Source organism: Trachurus japonicus, chromosome 9 (genome assembly GCF_045865225.1).
Source record: "Trachurus japonicus isolate A0001 chromosome 9, Traja_1.0".
Lineage (NCBI taxonomy): Eukaryota > Metazoa > Chordata > Actinopteri > Carangiformes > Carangidae > Trachurus > Trachurus japonicus.
Genome location: NC_140915.1, coordinates 12,428,306 through 12,448,731, shown reverse-complemented (window position 1 = coordinate 12,448,731; position 20,426 = coordinate 12,428,306). Strand labels below are relative to the sequence as shown.

General features: G+C 42.3%; 1 protein-coding gene across 2 annotated transcripts; it reads right to left on the bottom strand.

Annotated features, from left to right (window-relative positions):
• Positions 1-201: 201 nt before the first annotated feature.
• Positions 202-15,885, bottom strand: scarb2a (scavenger receptor class B, member 2a). Of its 2 annotated transcripts, XM_085785965.1 has the most exons (13): positions 15,365-15,885; positions 10,186-10,343; positions 9,828-9,975; positions 9,422-9,619; positions 8,523-8,614; positions 7,135-7,254; positions 6,499-6,677; positions 5,026-5,144; positions 4,613-4,686; positions 4,406-4,457; positions 4,164-4,316; positions 2,450-2,497; positions 202-2,073 (listed from the first exon to the last, which is right to left on the bottom strand). In XM_085785965.1, exons 1-13 carry the CDS (start codon positions 15,485-15,487, stop codon positions 1,933-1,935), a joined length of 1,605 nt encoding a protein of 534 aa, XP_085642091.1. In that variant the 5' UTR covers positions 15,488-15,885; the 3' UTR covers positions 202-1,932. The 2 variants fall into 2 exon arrangements, with proteins under 2 accessions (XP_085642091.1, XP_085642092.1); XM_085785966.1 differs by lacking the exon at positions 2,450-2,497.
• Between the last annotated feature and the right edge of the window lie 4,541 nt (positions 15,886-20,426).

Here is a 20,426-nt window from a genome sequence, read left to right as displayed (position 1 = left end):
AAGAAAATTAATAAAAAACACAACAACAACATGAAACATAAGACAAAACAGTGATTCAAGTGCTGTGTGCTGCGTTTGCCCGAATGCCTACTACAGCTTCCTTGGCAAACCAAGCGACTGCACAGCGGCGAGTGGCGGCGCACAGGGCTCCCCTTTAAACACCCACTGATTCCACTTTTTTTTTTTTTTTTGTTCCTCTCCTAATAGTCACGGCACTTGACAAGTGTCTTTGACAGATCAGCTGTAAATATAGTAATAGTATAATAGGACCAAAACAAAAACCTGGTAGCCTTGTGTGAGGACTGGTTTTAGCAATCCAAATTGTGCTTTCTCTAATAAAAAGAACAGTGTAGACGTGCAGGAGCGACGGTCGACACCAGACAAGAAGTTAGTGTCTTTCAGCGCACCTGGGTGGACTGCTTGCTGGATTTGGTCAGAGGTATCTCAACATTTCCCCTTTTATATATGTACAATAAGGACAAAGAGATTTCCAGCTTATTTGAACAAAGTATGAACATAAAGAACACGCTGAACCGTTGTAAGGCAGAAAGCAGGTTCAAGTCTCCCTTGTAAGTTCTGTGGGTGTTTTTTTTTTTTGTTTTTGATTTTTTTTTTTCCTCCTTTTTGTCTTAAATGTGTGATGAAGCCTAAAGAAGAAGGTGCAACTTTATCAAGCTACTGTCGGCAATCCTAACAATTTCACATCTAGATACTAACACCTTATCTAATGAGGGCTTTGAAATGTAGCCGAGTATATTTATTTTTTTTAACTAGTGTCGTGTGGAAGGGGAAAAAAGGATGGTGATACATTTATTTAAAAAAAAAGAATAATGAGAAGAAGAAGGGGTGGGGCCAAAAATCACGAGTATTTCAGGTGTCACACTGCACCGTGCCTGTGTCGAGAAAAACAGTTGCCCTTCAATTGTCCGTTAAAACAGGACACTGAAGTGTAAGATAAAGGTGCACAAACACTGTCACTGACTGATACTTGAAAGTGCCATGTGTATGTGATCATGTGTGTGTGTGTGTGTGCACTAATTCATCTTAGGAAAAAAGGCAAAAAATGCTATAAATAGTTTGGCTCAGTCTGATTTTTCTTTCCCATCTTTCTTTCTTTTTGTACAAAAAAAGGATATGCCAAGTTTACTGTTTTGTTAGCAAAACCGTTTTATCCTCAGAGCCCAAGAGTTAGCTCAGAGTTTCGTCCTAAAGATCCGAGTTTACTATGGTTCTTATTATTTATTTATTTATTCATTTTAAATCTGTTGGCTTGTGAGTTTTCTCCTCAGGCAAGACTGACGGAGAGGAAATGAGCGAGAATAATACGACGACTGTAACAACACCCGCTGTCGTTCAGGTGAATACTAAAACACTCTTTGAGCCACGTTAGTCGGCAAAAGTCTGCTCAGAAGAAGATCATGCATCCGTGTGCAGCAGCAGCAGCAGCAGCGACACCTAATGCTACTGTTTGTGTTCCCTCAGAAAAAGAAGAATTACAGGAAAAAAAAAAAAAGGCTTGTCCTGGCCTCCGAGCCCGCGCTCCCCCACCAAGAGTCTCGCCGTGTGTTAAGTGGGGGAAACCAGGACGGAAACGAGGAATAAAAAAAAAAAGGTGTGAGAGTTTGTCGTTGTGTTGCGGCACGGCAGGCAGTGAGGGCCATGCTCAGCAGGTAGAGGAGAGGAGGACAGACAGTCATAAGAAGGCTCAGTGAGAGGAGCAATGTCTTTGTTGACTAAACATTTACTGGGTGGTTTGTGTCCCACTCCTTTTTTTTTCTTCCCCCCACCACCCAAAATAAGTGAAAATGAGCCCACACTGTGTGTTGTGAACCCCCCCCCCCCCCCCTCCCAACACCCGTGGTAATGTAACACCCCTGTGCTGCTCCCTCAGCCCCCTTCCTGAGCTCCACACTCGGGCAAGGAGATCCTCGATCAACACTTCTGGGCCTCCACTGGAGACATGGCAATGTAGGAGCCGTTCCTCATCGGCTGCGTGGCGGGGGCGGTTGGCGTTTCCGACGGCTCGTCCGGCTTGTCGCTGACCTGCGTGTAGGCCATGTCGTCTTTTGTCGTCTGTGGAGTCGGAGGGGAGGGGAGGGATGACAAGGAGGAGTTAGTACAAACGCAGCAATGGCGAGACGTCCCATAAAAAATGTGTTTTTTATGCTCAACAACACTGACATTGAAATGGGAATCAATGTTTTGACTGTAATGCTCACACAACAAACCTAAAGTGCACCAGTTACCACAACAGATTAAAAAAAAAAATCCACCACATAAAACAAATAAAGACTTAAAAGCTTAAAAGAAACCAATAACACTGTGAGGCGAGAACTTAAAAAAGGGAAATATCATGTCCGTAAAGACAATTAAAAAAATGATAATAATCAGAGATGATGGATAACAAATTAAAAAGGAGAATAGCAAACAAGGCAAAATGAAGACTTACAGTAAAAGAATGAAAAGCTTCAGTAAAATCAATACGTTTTACTTCATTCTAAAACAGAAAAGGAAAAAAGGGGGGGTTACAGAAAATTAAAATTAGAACATGGTTAATACAACACTTCTTCACATTGCAATTAAGCAACAACAGTCTCTCTGTCCTAAGATAAACTTCAATGCACGTATATAATAGAATAGTTTGATATTTTATTTTTTGGAAATTTGCTTGTTCAGTTGAAAGTCAAAGCTTGTCCGAAGGTAACAGGAACAAAATCCAAAACACCAGCAACAACAAGGTCAAAACCCGTGTGTAAGGATAAACCACTTTGCAAGCTATTTGCATTCTCTCTAATATTTGCCGCCTTCATTTGTTTGTTTTTGTTTTTGGCTCACTTCCCGCTCTCCGTCCCCACGTATCCAATATTCAGCTAAATTCACAATAAAGTTGTGCACATTCTTTTCCTTTTTGTGCAACAACTATGAATATTGACAGAAACACGGCCCTTTAAGGCACATGTGAACCAGCTATCACTTCCAAGCTACTGCTTATATGTTAATGACTCTTTTCTATGGAGAGTCACCAACTTTTGTCCAAAATGTCACTAGATCGCTTTCAGAAATAAAACAAAAAGTTGGTAAATTTGGCAGCTTTGCATTTCCAAGAGCTACAACCACAATTGTAACTCCATCACTCACTCAGTCAGTCAGAGTTGCGTTTATAGGACTTAACGCTGCTGTTGTGGTTCAGCCAAACACGACAGACTTTGATGCTGGTAGGCATATTCTGTTACCTTTGGACAGAGTCGGGCCAACACTTCCACCCTGTTTCTTGTCTATATGCTAAGCTAAGCTACGATAACCTAAGATAAGCCAACTGTCCCCTGGCTGCAGTTCTTTTTTTTGTAAACAAACATGAGAGTGGCTCTCATCCATCAGCCAAACGAGAGTAATATTACCCAAAAATATCAAATTCCTTTAACATGTGTATACAAGGCCACTCTATGTATAGACAGTGAATAACTTGCACTATAATACCACTGAAGGCAAGTAAGGCCAGGGTTCATATCAGAAATCCTATATTACTACTACTACAGATAAGAGGTCAACATGTGTTGTACATCGTTTCCAGAGCTACTCTAGTTCAATGCACTTTGTTACTCAACAGTGCTAAGTTAGTTCATCGCTACGCTGACGCTTCCTCCCTGAATACGACGACTCATCGTTTCATCAGGAAAATAAAAACTGATGCATCGACTTTTTGGAAATATTTAGCACAGAGAAACACATGAACACCATTTGATCCAGAATTGTGGGAAACTGCACATGCAGGCTTTGGCTTTAGCTTTAGCTTTGCAGGAATTCATGCAATGTGTTAGTAGTCGACATGCGCACAGCTCAGAGGTTAAAACCTGCCCGAAGCTCGGTGAGGTTAATGTAAGGAAAAAATGTTAACCATGCAGAAACCAGTCAAAACTTAAAAACTTTGGACATATATACTACTACTGTGTCTATCTATTTATCTATCTATCATCACTCTAGGTCCCATTTACACTGTGAGCTAATGTCAGTGGGTAGCACACGTTTTTGTTTTTCACACCAGGGTAACTGTGGGGATTAATAATAATAATAATAATAATACTACTACAGTTTAGGATTAATATCACCACAGCAGCAGGGAGCTTGTGGAGTGGGGAGGGTGGGTTTGGGGTTGCAGTTCCTACCTTCTTCTGGCGGTTTCGGCAGAACAAGACGACGAGCACCAGCAGCAGGATGATGCCCATGCCCACGATGAGCAAGGGGAAGTTCGACACGAGGGTCACGATGAGGAGCAGCGTCCTCATCTGGGACGCCGAGTCATCATCGATGGTCGCCGTCTAAAGGTTCAAGAGAGACGATAGTATTGACTTATGGTTCCCTTCATTGGAACAGGTTTGGTTCAGTTTTGTCTTGTGTTTGTTCTCACCTCATTGACGAACATGATGGGGAAAATGGTCTCGTTGATGTACCTGGTTTGACTGCAGACAGACAGAGAGAGAGAGAGAGAGAGAGAGACTCTGAGGTCAGGGAGAACATCTGGCTCAACATCTGGCTCAACATGTGGCCATAATGGGGACAGCGTGTGGCAACAGTGAAGTGAAGTGGGTCACAGTTCAACAAAAGTTTGACTTACGGGAAGCCCATGACCCTCTTCATGATGATATTGAGCTGCGCTCGCTTACAGGCACGAATGGGAACTCCCGTTGTCTAAAAATGAAAATGATAAAAGAGAGATAAAAAGATATTATTTTACGTACAAAACCATGTGTAAATCTTGGTGCAGATTTTCGTTTTTTAATCTTTCTCCAAGTCTCATATGTTGGATAATCTAGAGATGCTTCAGTTGCTGCTTTTTAAGAAACAAATTCCCTCAATTTTTGACAATGTTGTTTGACAAACCCTTATTCATTTTGACCCATAATGTTGTTTTCTACAGCTCATGATCAAAACAATCCCTGTCATTTTGATAACGCCGCCATAAAACCGAGCTTCCACACAGACCCACGTGACTCTCTAATCTGCTGGGATATTGAATATGAGCCGTACCGGCTGCAGGTCCAGGTACGTCTCGTGTTCCTCCTTGTTGGGGCTGAGCCCGTCGATGGCGTTGATGTACTTGGGGTCCGCTTGATAAAAGTGGGGGAAAGACACCACGATGGGAGCGCCTGGAGGAGGAGGCAAGAAACGATTGAGACAGTCAGTGTCTGTGTAAACAACAAGGGCTGGAGAAAGATGACGATGAAGGAGAAACGTGAGATAAGATAAAACTATCTGGTGTTTTGTGTGTCAGGCAGATAGATGGAACAGGAATCTCAGTAATCGATATACTGCTGTAGATAGAAGACGAATGTGTGTTCCAGGTCGTATTGGGCCTAAATAGCGATAAGCTGACGAAACATAAAAGAGAAAATTGCACCAGTAGCTTTGATTATGAAAACATATACAGATAACATATTTGAACTTAGAATAATTAAATAACTTTAGTTAAATTGTGTAGAGTATATGTATATTTGCACATATATGTTCTCTAAAACTTAAAGACAACATAGTAATGTGCTTAATCAATGTATTTCACATACACCTCGTCAAAATAAAAGTCTCCATCTAAACTCAATTAAGGATTAAGTTCATGAGGATGCAAAAAAAAAAAGACGTGAAAATCATTTTGAGCCTCACTAAGGAAACACATTAACACCACTCTTAAAGTCAGTCTATTAAAGTGTCCATTGAAATTTCTATAAAAATGTCCCATTTGGTCTGACAGGCAGATGATAGATTTCTTTCCCAGCACATTTCTGGTAATAATAATAATTATTATAATGAAGTCAAATCACCAGCTGTTTTTTCTGCCCGGGTGCTCCTGTGATTTAAAGTGGACCTCTAAAGTTAAAACTTTTTCAGTCTCACGCATTTCAACAACTCTGTGTAAAATTCTGCAATAGATCACCAACGGTATCTGGAAACAAATACCAGGAAAGATAAAAAAAAAAAAAAGTACTGGATCAATACTAAAAGTTTAAATCCTGTGATTTCATGTAGTAAACACAAATCCCTATCTAGAGGTCATTAGTTATATAAGAAACGTATTTTATCCCCTTGATGATATTAAACTTTGTGTTACTGTAACTACACAAACAGCAGCGTGCTGCGGTTACAGTAGCAGATCGTTCGATGATACAATGACTCCGATGTGTCCGACCCATGGCTGGGGATTGCCTTATCAGAGCAATCACGCTACCACTCGATGACCACCATAAAATACTCCAGCAGTTAATTATTGAGCCCTGTATTGAGCAAAAATCTGGCATGCTCAAACAGAGGGAGTGAGGCCACGGTGACTGACTCAACGGACATTTACTGTGGGGTTAAAACAAGGTGGGGGGGGAAACTGTGTCATGGGACTGGTTTGGAGGTGGTGGGTAACTGGGTCAGGGTCTATAGTTACAGAGGGGGGGCTCAGAGGGAGGGAGAAAGGGGGGGATGGGAGAGGGGGGTTAAGTGGGCGGTGTGTGTCCCTACCTTCTCGACAAACGCTGACTTTAAGCACCCCGGTGCCGAGACAGTCTCCAGCTGGCACACAGAAGCCGGCGTTGGAGGGGTTGTCTTTGGGACTCATGAGGACGTCGCTCGGGGGCGCGAAGCGATACGCCTGGATGCCTTTCACGTCCACGTCCTTCACATAGGCCAGATGAATGGACCTGAGGACAGAGACACAGCAGCTCGGTGGTCACTTTTGTGAATCATTGTCGCAGACGGTCTAAATAAAGAGGAAAGCAGCAGCTGATCACTTATCTTCTATTCAGTTTCGGAGCATAAATAAAAAAAACGGTGTCAAATACAACCTGATCACTTCCTGTACAACCTACACACACGTTAAGGTGTGTCAAGGTCAAACTCTGGACTCCCCCCCACGTGTGTTGTTGCATTCATCGTCAGTCTTATCAGACTCTGTAATAGCCACAACTCAACTTAGGATCTTATCAGTGAATTTACAAGCACATTGTTTATTACTCAGTCCTCATTTCCCACTAACTTACACCTCACCCGAGTTGTTGGTCCCCACCCTGCTGCTGCTGCTGCTGCTGCTGTTGCTGCTGCCGCTTTGACTATAAACAAATGGGCAACCGACCACACACACGCACGTGCGCCGCATACCTGCAGAGATCAGCAGCAAAGATGTAGAGGAGCTCGTTCCTGTTTATCAGAGGGTGGAAGACGGCGCCGTCCGTCCCGTTGATCATGTTGCTCTGATTGGAGGACCACCACGACATCTGCCTATTGTTCATTTAAATAAAACAAGAACATGATATAGTGTTTGGTGAAGCTCAAGTGCTACACTTAAGTACAGTTTGAGCTACTTCCTCAGTATTTATTCTCTTTTATGGATACTATAACTATTACATTTCTTTTCAGACTCACATTTTACATGAAAACACTGGATTTTAAATACAGTGCTTATAAAACACAACACACTGTTAAAGATTACAGCTTTTTTTTGGCTTGTAGTTGATTATCCTGCCATTTATTCTCTAATTAATCCAGTTCCCGTTTACAGTCCACCTCTTAATCTGATCTCCTTGCACTTTGTCTAATTGACACTTAGGGTTAGGATTTCCTGATTTTTTAACTGATTTAACTGATAGAGATAAAAAAAAATAAAAAGAAACCATGGCTGCATCATCATTTCCCACAATCTGCCCACAAATGTCTTGTTTAGAGAGTGACCAACGGGTCAACACCCAAAATGACTTAAGTTTACTCATCATTACGAGTCATGTGAGAAAACAGTCAAATCATGTTGGTAGAGAAGCTGAAAGCAGTGAATGTTTTTTGTTTTTTTTTGTGAATGGTTCTGCATTAAAAATAAAAGGACTATGCAGAGGTCAAAATAAATAAATGCAGATTAACTTGGCTAAATGCAGCAATTACCCCCCCAAAATGCTGAGATTTAGCCAAAAGTCCACAACAAATGTATATGAATTAATATAATGTGTGTAGTACACTTTCTTTTTTACCCTTTAGAGAGGCTGGATCATCTAAATTGTATATTAAGTGTGTAAAATGAGCTCCAACTAAAAACACTGTAAAAAATAAGAGAAAGATTTGAAGCATAACTTGCCCCTGTTAATGCCCCTGTAAGTAGGCCTCTGAAAGCAGGATTTGTGTTTGTAATGGAGAGGATTTACACTGTTGCACTGGTCCTTCTACTGAGGTAAAGGATCTGAACACTTGTTTCCTCTACTACTACTGGATCCGACCTACACATGCTGATCCCATTCAAAGTACAAAGTCACTTCAGATGGACAAACACAACCCTTTTGCAATTCTGCTCTCCCTGCGGCACAGGGAGCAAAGGCTTTCTTTCTCCCTGTGCCCCCATGTAACATGTTGTGTAACGAAAAATAAAATGTGCATATGAGGAGGACTAGAGGGGGAGAGAGAGAGAGAGAGGAAGTGGAAGCCGTGTGCTGACAAGACAAGTGTTTTACAGGCACTGAAGAGAGCACAATAGACAGAGGACCCCGTCTGACATGAGCCGTTACCTCAGGCCGTTCCACGAGTCGATCTTGCCATAATCCAAGTAGTTCTGCTCGCCAGTGTGGAACACAAACTCTCCTTCATGAGTGCCATTTTTCTGTGGAAAACAACACACAGGTTTCAGACAGAGCTGCTGTGACCGACAGATGTTGAGGATACAGCGGAGAGGCACTGAGTCAGAAACGAGTGTTTATGTCTGCTGACAAAGGACCATGGGAACTGTGAGAGAAATACGGCTTTGTATTTGGCATTAAAAGACGCCCCTTAGCGTTTTCTCACCCAAGTCTTACACAATAAGGGTTTAGTAATCAATTGAAGACTGGTGGTGGGCGTTTGAGCACATCAACTGTTTTGACCTTAGAGAAAACTACACTGATGTTTTCAAAGTCTTTTTTTGTTATAGAACTTTTAATTTCTATAAAAATGTTTGGCAACAGTATCTCTGAGGGCAAAGCTGATGCCTTTTAATGATCTATTTCCTCTGTCCTGTCCAAAATCCTGGAGATATATTTAGTTCATCGTCACATGACAAAGAAAAGCAGTGAATCATCACATTTGGGAGGCTGGGAATTGTAGATTTTTTTTGGCAGTTGCCTGAAACGAGTTATCGCTTAACAAAATAACTGGTTTAGTTAGTCAAAGAGACAGACTGGTTGTTTTTTTTCGCCCAGTACAAATGCATTCCTCAGCATCACAAGGCCCAGCGCCGCAGACGACGTTGCCTTATAAACAGGAAGTACAACCATCTTCCATCAGCATGTAGCCGATATCACTTCTTGCACGACGCAACCACAGGCTTCCTCTTGTCCTGTTGCTCTAGTAACTCTTGTCCTGTTGCTCTAGTAACTCTTGGCAATAAAGACGCAAGGGGCCGGGGGTATCTAAAGTTTTACTTATAGCTTACCTTCCACATCAACCCAAAGTATTCATCCACGTCAGGCTTCATGGTGCGGAGCTTTGAGAGGAGAGGGTGTTTGTATCCCCACAGGACCTCGTGCACAGTGCGGGTGATGAACAGCTCAACGCCAATGGTGGATTTCAAGTATATGGATATGGCTTGTCTAAGGAAAAAGCTGTAGGAGCTCAGCTCGTTGATCACCGCCTGAGGAAGAAAGACAATGAGTTAGTTAGGTAGCGCTGTAAAGAAACGCTGTTCGTTTGTTTGTCTTGGCCCGACTGGGCTGAAGAAACTATCACAATAGATTTGACCGGAATAAGAGTTAATAAAAAAATAATAATACACACACGCCACTCAAGTGACGGAAAGCCAAAACAGCTGGACCAGATGGACCAGATGGACAATGCCTTACCACAAAAGGGATGTTGACAGTCCTGATAATGTCAACCTCGGGGTTACCGGCGGACTTCTCAGGCACAAAGACAAAACTTTTGGGGTTGAGGGCGTAAACCTTGGTGCCGTTCTCCAGGAAAGTTACGTTTTCCCTCGGCCTGTACTCCCTGGTGTGGAAAAGGGGGCATCGGTCAGTTAGTCCAGATGTCTTTTTGTTTTGATTTCACAAAATCAAACCCAGATGACTTTCGGAAATATGGGCCGAAACGACTCGTTAAAAAACAAAACAAAACAAAAAACAGTTTCCTTTTCCATCACGATATATGTTCACAGCTGCATCCCTGCTCCCAAAACACTGTCTGAATATCAAAACCTACCTGTATGTATAAGGTCCGATCTGTTTGACAGCTGGCTTCCCGCCTTTCAAGAACTCCTCTGGATTGGTCACATTGAAGAAGTAATACTCCATATACACAGGTGGCGGTGGATTCTTCCATGACTCAAACATTTGGCTCTTCTCCGTCAAAGTAATTTCCTGTCAGGAAAAGAAGAAGAAGAAAAAAAATCAATTGCACATTCAGATTGAGAAACAGCTAAAAAAAAAAAGAAAAAAAAAAAGATCAACACAGTCCACAACATTTGTGAAGCAATGTTTTATTCACAATTTCGGCACTTTGAAAGACTTCCCTATTCTAAATGAGGGCTCATCTCAGAGCACACATGGCACTTTTTCTGCAATGAGTTGGTGTCGGGCCAAGACCCTGAAACCCAGAGGGATGCCGAAAAAAAAAAAAGAAGTCCTTCATAGCCGAGAAAAAAAAAAAAAAAGGTCAGAACAGGCAGAAAGTCTGAGCAAAAGAACTGCACAGTTTTTGACCTTAGCAAGCCAAGGCAGGAATCTGTCTGTGGGCTACTAGTCAGCCCACGCACCAGAGATGTGTTGCAATAATAACAATAATGCATGACATGTGTGCAGCTGTAGGCATCATCAGGCTACATGTATAACAGGTAAAAAAACTGTAAAAAACCAGAGAAGATCATAGTTTCACAGATGTTTTGGTTGCGATCATGCGGCGAGACGTACTGTAAACCTGCAAACCAAAGTCAGGGGCAGCTGTGTGTGACATACAGAAGCCGGGCTGCTGCAAGTCTGAACATGAGAAATCAGTAGAAATCAGCCGTCCCAAGTGTTCAAGGAAAAAAACGAAAAGAAAAAGCTGAAGCTGATGTTTGTTGACCAGGAAAACAAGAGAGCCTTTTTTATTCAAATATAGGGGAGAGTCTTTTTAAAACTTGGGGAGAAGAGAAATGACCCACTTTCTTTCATGTATTTTAAATGACGCGTTCCTTAAAAAAAAAGAAGGAAAAAAAAGCCACCTTCCCGAGTGAAGCAAGGTACACCGGAGGAGAGAGGCCTCATATCGTCAGCAGACGTTGAGAAGATATAGCTTAAGGTGTGGCACCCACTTCCTGTTTAGGTTGAAACTTCCGCTATTTTAAGTGTGTTTTGTCCTGGTTTGGTTTCGTGGGTTTTTGCGGCATGAGCCCCGCTTTACAAAAAACCCCGTTAGACGTCAATGAGCGAGGTCATCGAACATACCTGCTTTGATACTGTCGTGTCGCTGCATAGCAACGGCGAGATGGTTCAACTAACAGAGCATAAACATCAGATTCAAACACTGATCTGGGCATGTGATAATATAACATAGCTCCTCAGTCTTTAGGGCATCGTACAGAAACAACCAGACTGGTTCAGGAGTGCAACTATTAAACTGCAAAAACTCAAAATCTTTCCCAAGAATATTTGTCTTATTTCTTGTCAAAATGTCTAATTTCTAGTCAAAACTAATCTCTTTCCACTTACATAAGACTCATCACCTAAAAATGTACTTGTTTTTTGATCATCTTCACTTGTTTCAAACTAATTTTCACTTGAAATAGGTAGAAAAATCTGCTAGTGAAAGCAAGTCTTTTTTGTGCTTATAATAAGAAAGAAAAACTTGCTCCACTATCATTTCATTCTTTTTTTTTTTGGTCTAATAATATGACTAATAACTAATGTTGCATTGCTTCATTTCAGATTTAGCCCATGATATCATCAGTCGGGGTGACACCCTGATTAATCGGTTTTAGTTTTACGTCACAGCCGTGTGACTTCTTGTCTCCTGGAGCAACGAAGAAACTCCAAAAAGGAACTCATTTAAGACGTGAAACTCTCCTGGGATTCAGTGAGTCTTCATTTTTAATTAAGACTTAAACTGAGAGAGAAGTGAGTGGTCGTCATAAGGAGACAGGGCACTGTAGGACAAAACACAATGCTAAGCCAGCAATTCATTTCTCTTGTTGTCCTTGTAAAAACAAAAAACGCAAACTGTCATTTCTGAAACCGGCTTCACATCTCTGATGCAGCCCTTTTCCCACCTAACCCCCCCTCCCCTGCAGAGTTTGGGAAACAACCAAAAACGACCGTGGCCTGCTTGAATCCCTCGTGTTTGCCCAACCTTGAACAAAAAGGTGTTTCAAAAAAAAGATCCTTCGAAGTTAAATGTCAACTATTCGCCTCTCGGAAAATAAAAACCTTGATGCATCACTAAAAAAAAGTGAGGGACAACAACGCAGAGAGGACTGTCAGTGTGATCAAAACACAGCGTTTAGCCTTCAGCTGGTGAAAAGCGCTGAGTTTAACTAAACAACAGCGACAATGTGACCCGAGCCTTGGCCAAACAGCTTCGGGCAGAGCTTAGGTGTGGTGTGACAAGATCCTGTTTTTTTTTTTTGTTTTTGCCACAAGAGGAGAAGAAACACAGAGAAAAAATAAAAACATAACAAGTTCATCCTGTGGGGAACATTTCACTTCTTTAAAAGTTGCGCATGAGTGGCACAACTTCAACTGAACACATGCTGCGTTCGACCAGCTCGCGGCCTTGTTCTTGAACGCCTCTTACTCAACCAGCCCTGTATTATTACTACCTTGAAAAGTCTCCTCTCTCCCGAGCGGAGGCAGAGAGAGGAGTGGCACGAGGCCGGGGGAGGTTTTCTCTACAGAACCAGTCGGGATAGGCAGTGGCTGAGACGACAACAACAAGGCACTATATATATGAGGTCGCTCCCAGGCTGAAATCCTGCCCCTGAGGCCAAGGAGTCTGACAAATTCCTCGCCTGACATTTCTTTTTTTCTGCTCCTGTTGTTTCTCTCCACACCCAGCTCAGCAGACATACAGAGTTCATGTCCTGGAGGTAGCTTTTGACTTGTCCCCCCAAACAACTAGGCTACATCATTATCACAGAGAAGGCCTCATTCAACATCAGATTAGGTAGATTTTAGAAGTCAGTTCAGCATGTCGGCTTCTGCCTAATTCAATGGGAAGACTGTGGCGAAAGAGGATTAGCTATGCTGTCATTTCGTGTAATCGCCAGCCACATCAGAATTACGTCCCCCCGTTGATGAACTTTGACTAACTCTTTTAATTTGGATCCCCTGGGATGCTGCCGTGATTCAGAATGAGAGAAAAATGAGACCCAAGGAGACCTAAATTTAACTCCAGGAGGGGGAAAGCGTGTCAGTGGGGGCAGCTGTTTGTGAGTCTCCTACTTGGACAAATAGTGTATGTGTCCTCTATTCTCTATTCCTGAATTTTTCCTTCCTCTTCATTAAAAAAAAAACAAAACAAAAGTGGGAAAGGGGAGAGGAAAGGAAAGGAAAGGAAAAAGGGAGGGGGCGACTTTTAAAGTACATATTATGAGCTGTACCAAGCATCCGACAGCAGTGGCAGTGATTCATGTCTGTAAGAGGAATGCGAGGTATTTGAAAAAGGGGGCAGACAGCAGTGAAGGGTCTTGCAGGGTGGGATGGGGTGTCAGCTGCCAACAACTCCCCCTCCCCAATCCCATCCCATCACCTACATCTGAAAATAAGAAAAAACACATCATAATTCACACACCTTGTGTACAATAGCGCTTTCCCTCAAGTCAGAGAGACCGCAAAGCCAAGAATAACATCGAACTGATATTCACACTTGAATGCCGACTTGTGCCGCATGTTGAGCCAGTTCTGGGGAGGGGGGGGGGGGGGTTTGGGGTGAGGGTGTTTCTGTGCAATGTACGAATCCATCCAAAGTCAGAAATAAATGTTTAGCTTTCGCTGTTCTCCATAATGTCAACATTATTGTTAAATCATTGCAAAAAGCAAAACATTAACTCCTGTGGAATATAGGAGACAGAGAAACTGCAGATCGAGCTGACGAGCTCTGACTGATCTGTGAGACTGTGACAATTCACAAATGGACCAGGATTCAAATTAAAAATTTATGACTGCATTTGGAGTATTGGTTCATTTTTTTCCCCCTCCCAACGATTTAAACTTTGCAATCAATCCCACCGATGCCGATTGGACTGGTTTGTTCGAGTTGGACGCTTGATTTTCACTACAACAAAAGGTGCAAAAGCTGCTCCAGCGGCCACACAATGTAAAGAACAAAAAGAAAAACTTAGTGCAGACCCCTCCACTGGAAGTCAGGGACTCCCTGCCTTTCTCCTGCACTCACCCAAGCTTCCCTTCCCCCCATCCATCCATCTATCCATCCATCCAGACCTGCACACCTCCCCCCCCTTAACCCACCGTGTCCCTGCTGCTGGCTGAGATTCCTACCAGTACTATACCATCTTCCCTCCCAAAATCTACCCAATACCCCAAAATGTCAGCACATCAAGCCTGTTTCTGCAGAAATGTGTCACTGGGTCATGCGCGTATAGTTGCTGGACAGGACAGGTTATGGGCATACTACCAGCTAGAGAGGGAGCACCTATAATCCCTGCTCTCTCTCTTTCTCCCTCAAATTTTCCCCACAGATCTTTTTTATTCAATAAGAAGAAATGCATAATGTGCTCACACACAAACCCTATGGGTCCATATAGGTTCGTCAAGGGACATAAAAAGCAATAAAACAGGATGAGGTCATAATAAAGTCACCTCTGAGAGTCACACAGGAAATTTCCCCCTCATGGGGAATACAGGGGATTTCAACCTGCAGGTAAAGCGGCTATATCAATTAGGCTCGGCTTTTGTGTGATATTTGAAATGAAAAACACACATGCTGATCAGTCATTTGTCTCAGTGTGTGAGCTTGACCGGCACCTCGAGGCTGCAGCAGCACTGCATGTACTAGGGACTTATATACACGCTGCTCAACCACCGCGGATCAAGCGGATTGTTTAAAGGGGAAAAACCGCTTCGAGATGATCCCGCAGAGCTGCAGCAGCACACACACACAACCAACACAGCAGATAAACACAAACAACAAATCAAGTCTTTTTCTTCTAACAAACATAAACGTCTACATTGGATGATCTTGTGACCCCTGCATGTTCCGCCAGCAGCGGGTGGGATGATGCTGAATGCGCATGATTGGCCACTGCAGATGAAAAAACGCTTAAACATTTTAAAAAAAAACCACCCACAAAATGTGACAGATGGTGGAAGGGGAAGGTGGTGTTACAGTGCACAATGGTTGATTTTTTTTTATATATATATATATAAAAGAAAACGATCAAACTGACCTGTTTTAACCGGCTGTGTATCATTGTTTGGAAGACTTGAGCCACGACCAGGGCGATCCCCACTATCAGGAGGTGAGCGCACACGATGCCGGTGGCGTAAATGGCACAGGATCTCCGAGTCATGATGCTTGTTTGGCGGATGTGCTTGTCTTCACTCTTGACAAAAAACACAAAAAACTTATCAGAAGTCCTTTTGAAATGTATAAAAAAAGATCTTGAACACTCGTCGTCGGCTCCTCAGCAGCAGCAGCAGCAGCAGCTTGGTTGTAGTGATGATGGGTTTAAACTTCTCGTTCCGCTGTCCTGGCGTGGTGGTGGAGTGAAATGTTGGCACCGGTCGTCAAAGAAGAAAAAAAAAAGATCCGGGGGGATATTAACACTGATGATGGATAGAAAGAAGGATGAAGAAGCTGGTTGTAGTGCTGCTGGGTGCGGTGGGTTGCTCTCAGCACATCGGTACGAAGAGGAATAAGAAGAAGAGGAAGAGCCGACCACCTCCTCCCTTTGCTGTGCGCATTAATGAACTCGGTCAGGCGAAAAGCGTCGTTTTGGGAGGCTGCATGGGCGGTGGGCGTGTGTAGTAGGAGTGAAGAACAGGCAGTGATGGTGGTGGTGGTGCTTTCCTACCCTGATGTCACCGTTTCCATCAAATCTGACAAACATTGCAAAAGTGAAACAAAAACATCAACATCAACATTGTCATTTTATTCTATTCTTTATGTGCAACTTTTATTTTGTCCACTAACTTTTTATTTATTTAATTGTTGTGCTGTGCTGGTGTGATGATAAGTGTATAGTTTCTGGGGTTAAACAATAATAATAATAATAGGCTACATGTTGGATTATTTAATGATAGCAGCAGCAGCGGCGGCGGCGTGCTCGCGTCCACGTGAACGCGCCGGTGGAGAGTTTTATTTTATTTTACCTTATTATTAGAATGATTATAAACAGGTTTATCAGGTGTGTTAACGGTGCGAAAATGTAGCTGTCACCCGTTACAACAATGATCCACAACACAATAATGTGCATGAGGAGGAGGAGGAGGAGGACCGTTACCTTTTATAATGACTCCGCTATCTCGCCCCATCGCGGCTCCTTTAATAAACTCAGCGTGGACGGGAATAATGAGCCATTCAAACGAGCAACTAACTCTGACGTAGGCTCTTTGTCTGACCAGCAGACGATCTGATTGGTCAACGTTATCCCGGACCACCGCTCGGGACCACTCCCCTCGCACGCTGATTGGTGCGACGCGGGAGTGTGCGATGGTAAATTTGATCGACTGATTTCAGGGCGGGGTTTATTTAAAGGGGAACAGGACGGATGATGTCCTCCTCGCAGCTCGCACACACCACAAGGCAGAAGAAGTGGACAGTTCACCTGCTGCTGCTGCTGCTGCGGAGGAGCCTCCACTTTAACCACACATACATGCACACATACATATATGCCTTTACTGTGGAAGGACAGAGATGGAAAAAAAAAAAAAGGTGCATGATTTATGGTCACCATGAAGAGAAAACGACCACTAAATATCGACAAACATACATCATAATGTGGAGGGAGAGAGTCTTGAAGGGTCCTAGTGAGGAGGAAGAGAAACTGCCACTCTGAGAGAGAAAAAACAACATGCCATTTATCTTTATGGTGCAGAATTTACCTCAGTGTGTGTAATTTCAGCCCCCCAAAAAACATATATTTTGTCTTAATATGAAGTACATAAAGACAAAAGTACTTAAACCACTCATGCAAATAAACAAAAATCACTCTGCTAAAGGATTACAACAAATTTTGAACTGTAGCCTAATATCTTCAAGTTTCACTCTGTTTTACATATCATAGAACAAGATGGCGGCCCACACAGGTAGAAAGGGGTTTTTCCCTCAACATCACTTGATAATTACCCTTTTGAGAGACTAATGGTTATCTGTGACATGCATGTGAAGGCTAATACACTGCCAATTTTATGAACTAAATTTGTACAATTTATACAAACCTGTATACAGTATATTGCAGCAACATGGACATGAAGGGGGGATGTAAGGCCTTTACTAAGTCTCAAAATCTATTCATATGCAGGAATCATGTCAAATACAAATGTGCATGTAGTAGTTTTTGAATTGACTGGTGTGAATTCTGCAGAAGGAAAAAAACAGCAATGACATTCACTCTGCAGATATAGTAGGGAAAAAAATCCATTGGTTTCAGCACAGCAAAGACTGATCTGTGCTATGCAGCTCCTGCCTGCTGGTTGGTTGGTTTTCCCCAAGCTTTTGGCCCAGTGAATATTGATTTTTGTTCAAAGCATATTTTTAATTTTTCACTATGATTCAGTCCTCGCAGCAGAGGGAACATCAGTATAGTGATACTTTGCTCGCACTGGTCTTGGAAAAAGTATGAAATGCGCATTCAGACGTCTTTAAATAGGGGAAATGTTAACATGGTAGCATCAGTGTTTTGTTTTTTTTTGCTGTCGAACGCCCTCTGGAAAAAAAAACACAGACCCTGATAGTGATGACTCCTGACTAGAACAGGAATTGCTCGCTGAAGTTGTGGGTGTTTAACACCTTTAAATGCCATCAGCTCTTCACTACATCAGTGTGTTACCAGAATTTGGTCAAAGCGTTGTCAAGTTTTGAAGTAAGAAAAAGGTCAAAAGGTCACATTTCACTAGGATGCTCCGATGCCTTTTGGACTCTTTGGCACTCGAAGCATCTAACCGGTGTGCGGCTGAAACCGGACACCACCGCCCTTATTTACAGACAACACCAGCTGCTTATCTCAAGAGGAGGAAGCTTTTTTTCCCAGAATTCAAGTTGACGAGACGCCATTTCAGATACCGAGTTACCTAATGAGATGAGAAAGCAGGCTAAATCTGTCTCTGCGCTGTCTCATTCACAGATTCATCCGATTGGTTTGCCGCTTCTTCTTCTTTTTTTTTTTTCACCAATGACTCTGAATCAATCTCGGGGAAAGCTATCAGATCTCACGAGGGATCCGTTTCTCACAGACTGAGATTCGTTTGAGGTTTGATTGATGTCTAATAGGATTCATCCTGTTGTAAAATGCTGTATGAGCAGGATGACTGAAAGGTGAGCACGGTCATTCATCCTCTTGTTTCATAATCCATTCATGAATAAAGTGGGACAAAAGGCCACGATTTTTTTGTCCGACAGTGATATACATCATATTCTTTGATGTTTCTTAGTGGAAGGAACTGACTGGGCTGGACTCTTAACATTAAGGTAATTGAGTGTTACCTCATTGTACTAAGCCTTATGGCAATCCCAGAGGATGGGGGCTGCAGGAGGAGGGGGGCGGCATCTGTTCAAACAAGGGAAGTAAAAAATGCTAAAGAAAATCATCAGGGGGGAAGGATAACAGTCAAGTAATGCAGCAACATTGTTTCTGCCAAAAGAAAGGGTGGGAGGGTGAAGAGGGGTAAAACAGTTCAACCTTTGTAATGGTTTCTTTTTATGTTTGGTCAGCAGAGCGACACTGATTTTTTTTCTTGTTGGAAGCTGAAGACGTCCAGCTTTGAAGGCCTACACAAAGATGCCTGGAAGAAATGTTGAAAAAGTTCAATATCTCTACGTATAGCTTCATAAAAGGGAGTTTGAGTTCACTTTTTTAGAATAAGGCAACCATTCACACCAACCACAACAAGAAGGCTGTTATCAAGAGGGAAATAATTTTTGGCAAATTCTTCAAACTTGTTTCTGTTGTCCCCACAAATCCTTCATTGTTGTCTGTCACATTTTGCCCCCCTTCCCAAAAAAAAAAAAAAAAAAAGTAACTGCACCAATGGCCTTTGGTTTTGCACTTTGAAGACATGGCTGAAGTGCAAATCTGCATCAACAGCAAGCACATTTATATGGACACAAATGGCCATTCAAGAGTTGTTAAGAGAAAGTATTCTCTGAATGTATTATACATTCTGCACAGTCAGCTTGTGAGAGTCATTCGTGATAAATGTGCTAAATGGGTTATGTTGCTAACTCATGTGGGCTTCACATTGTGCTTAGGAGGAATCCAAGGTCACTGTGCTCTCTCACACCCAATAATTATTATCAGAGTCGACTGGCTCCAGTACTTTTTGACTTGGTTGTCATGGAGTTAAGACTGCCGGCATAATATGGTCACAAACCAGTAGACATAGTGTTTGAGGTTTGACAGGTGGATTTCACTAAGTCAACTTTGCAGAGGCCAAATGTAAACACAATTTACCTGCTCAGATATCAGATTACAGATGTCAGATAACGCACACGGTATCTGCACAATCATTCACCTCTCTTAGACTCTCCCTCTAATGACAAGTTATCACATTGTATTCATCTGCAGCACTGTACAAACACTTGTGTCAACATCCTCGGCCTCAAAGCTATCTGAGGTCACTTTTGTGTCAAAAGGGCAACAAAGATAAACACGTGTATTTGAATTATGACTAATGAGAGGAGTTGTACTAAGGTGCAGCAATGTCTTGGCATGATCACGACTATCAGCTCACATTAGCGCTAATGCAAACCACTGCTGAAGCTGATGATTGATCATTTCATTTTGTAGGTATTTGCATGAAATGGAAATGCACCAATGAACCAAATATCATCGCAGTCGTCCTGACAGTTCAAGAATCAGAATTGCCATCCAGAGTCCATCCTGCTAGATTGATTTTTTAAAAATAATTTCATGGTTCATGGTTAATTTTAATTTAAACTAATTGAATCTTAATTTAATTAAAAGGTATATTGCACAAAAAGAGTGAAAGATTACTTTTAAAGCTTGGGAAAATTATACTCTACAGAAAAGTCGCCCCACCCTGCACAATCTGATAAACGCATGGTATTCAAACATCAAAGCAACTTGTCTAAAAACCTAAAATACTAGAGCAGCATTATTATTTTTCTTCCTTCTCAGAAACGCTCTATCTATAAGATGAACAAACAATATGAAACACAGCCGTGTGATTTACCAGTCACATTCCATCATCTCTCCTCCCTATCTCCAGCTCCCTCCTTATATCAACACAACAGAAACAACATTAACACTTTCTGTAAATACTGCCTGA

Bases quoted from the DNA above. Each gene is read 5' to 3' on its own strand.
- scarb2a (XM_085785965.1), bottom strand. From the start codon at position 15,487: ATGACTCGGAGATCCTGTGCCATTTACGCCACCGGCATCGTGTGCGCT. The intron at 4,687-5,025 runs GTACGGCTCATA...TTTCATTTTTAG, and splicing joins CGTACCTGGACCTGCAGCCG to ACAACGGGAGTTCCCATTCG. The intron at 2,074-2,449 runs GTAAGTCTTCAT...CCGACTCCACAG, and splicing joins AAGCTTTTCATTCTTTTACT to ACGACAAAAGACGACATGGC.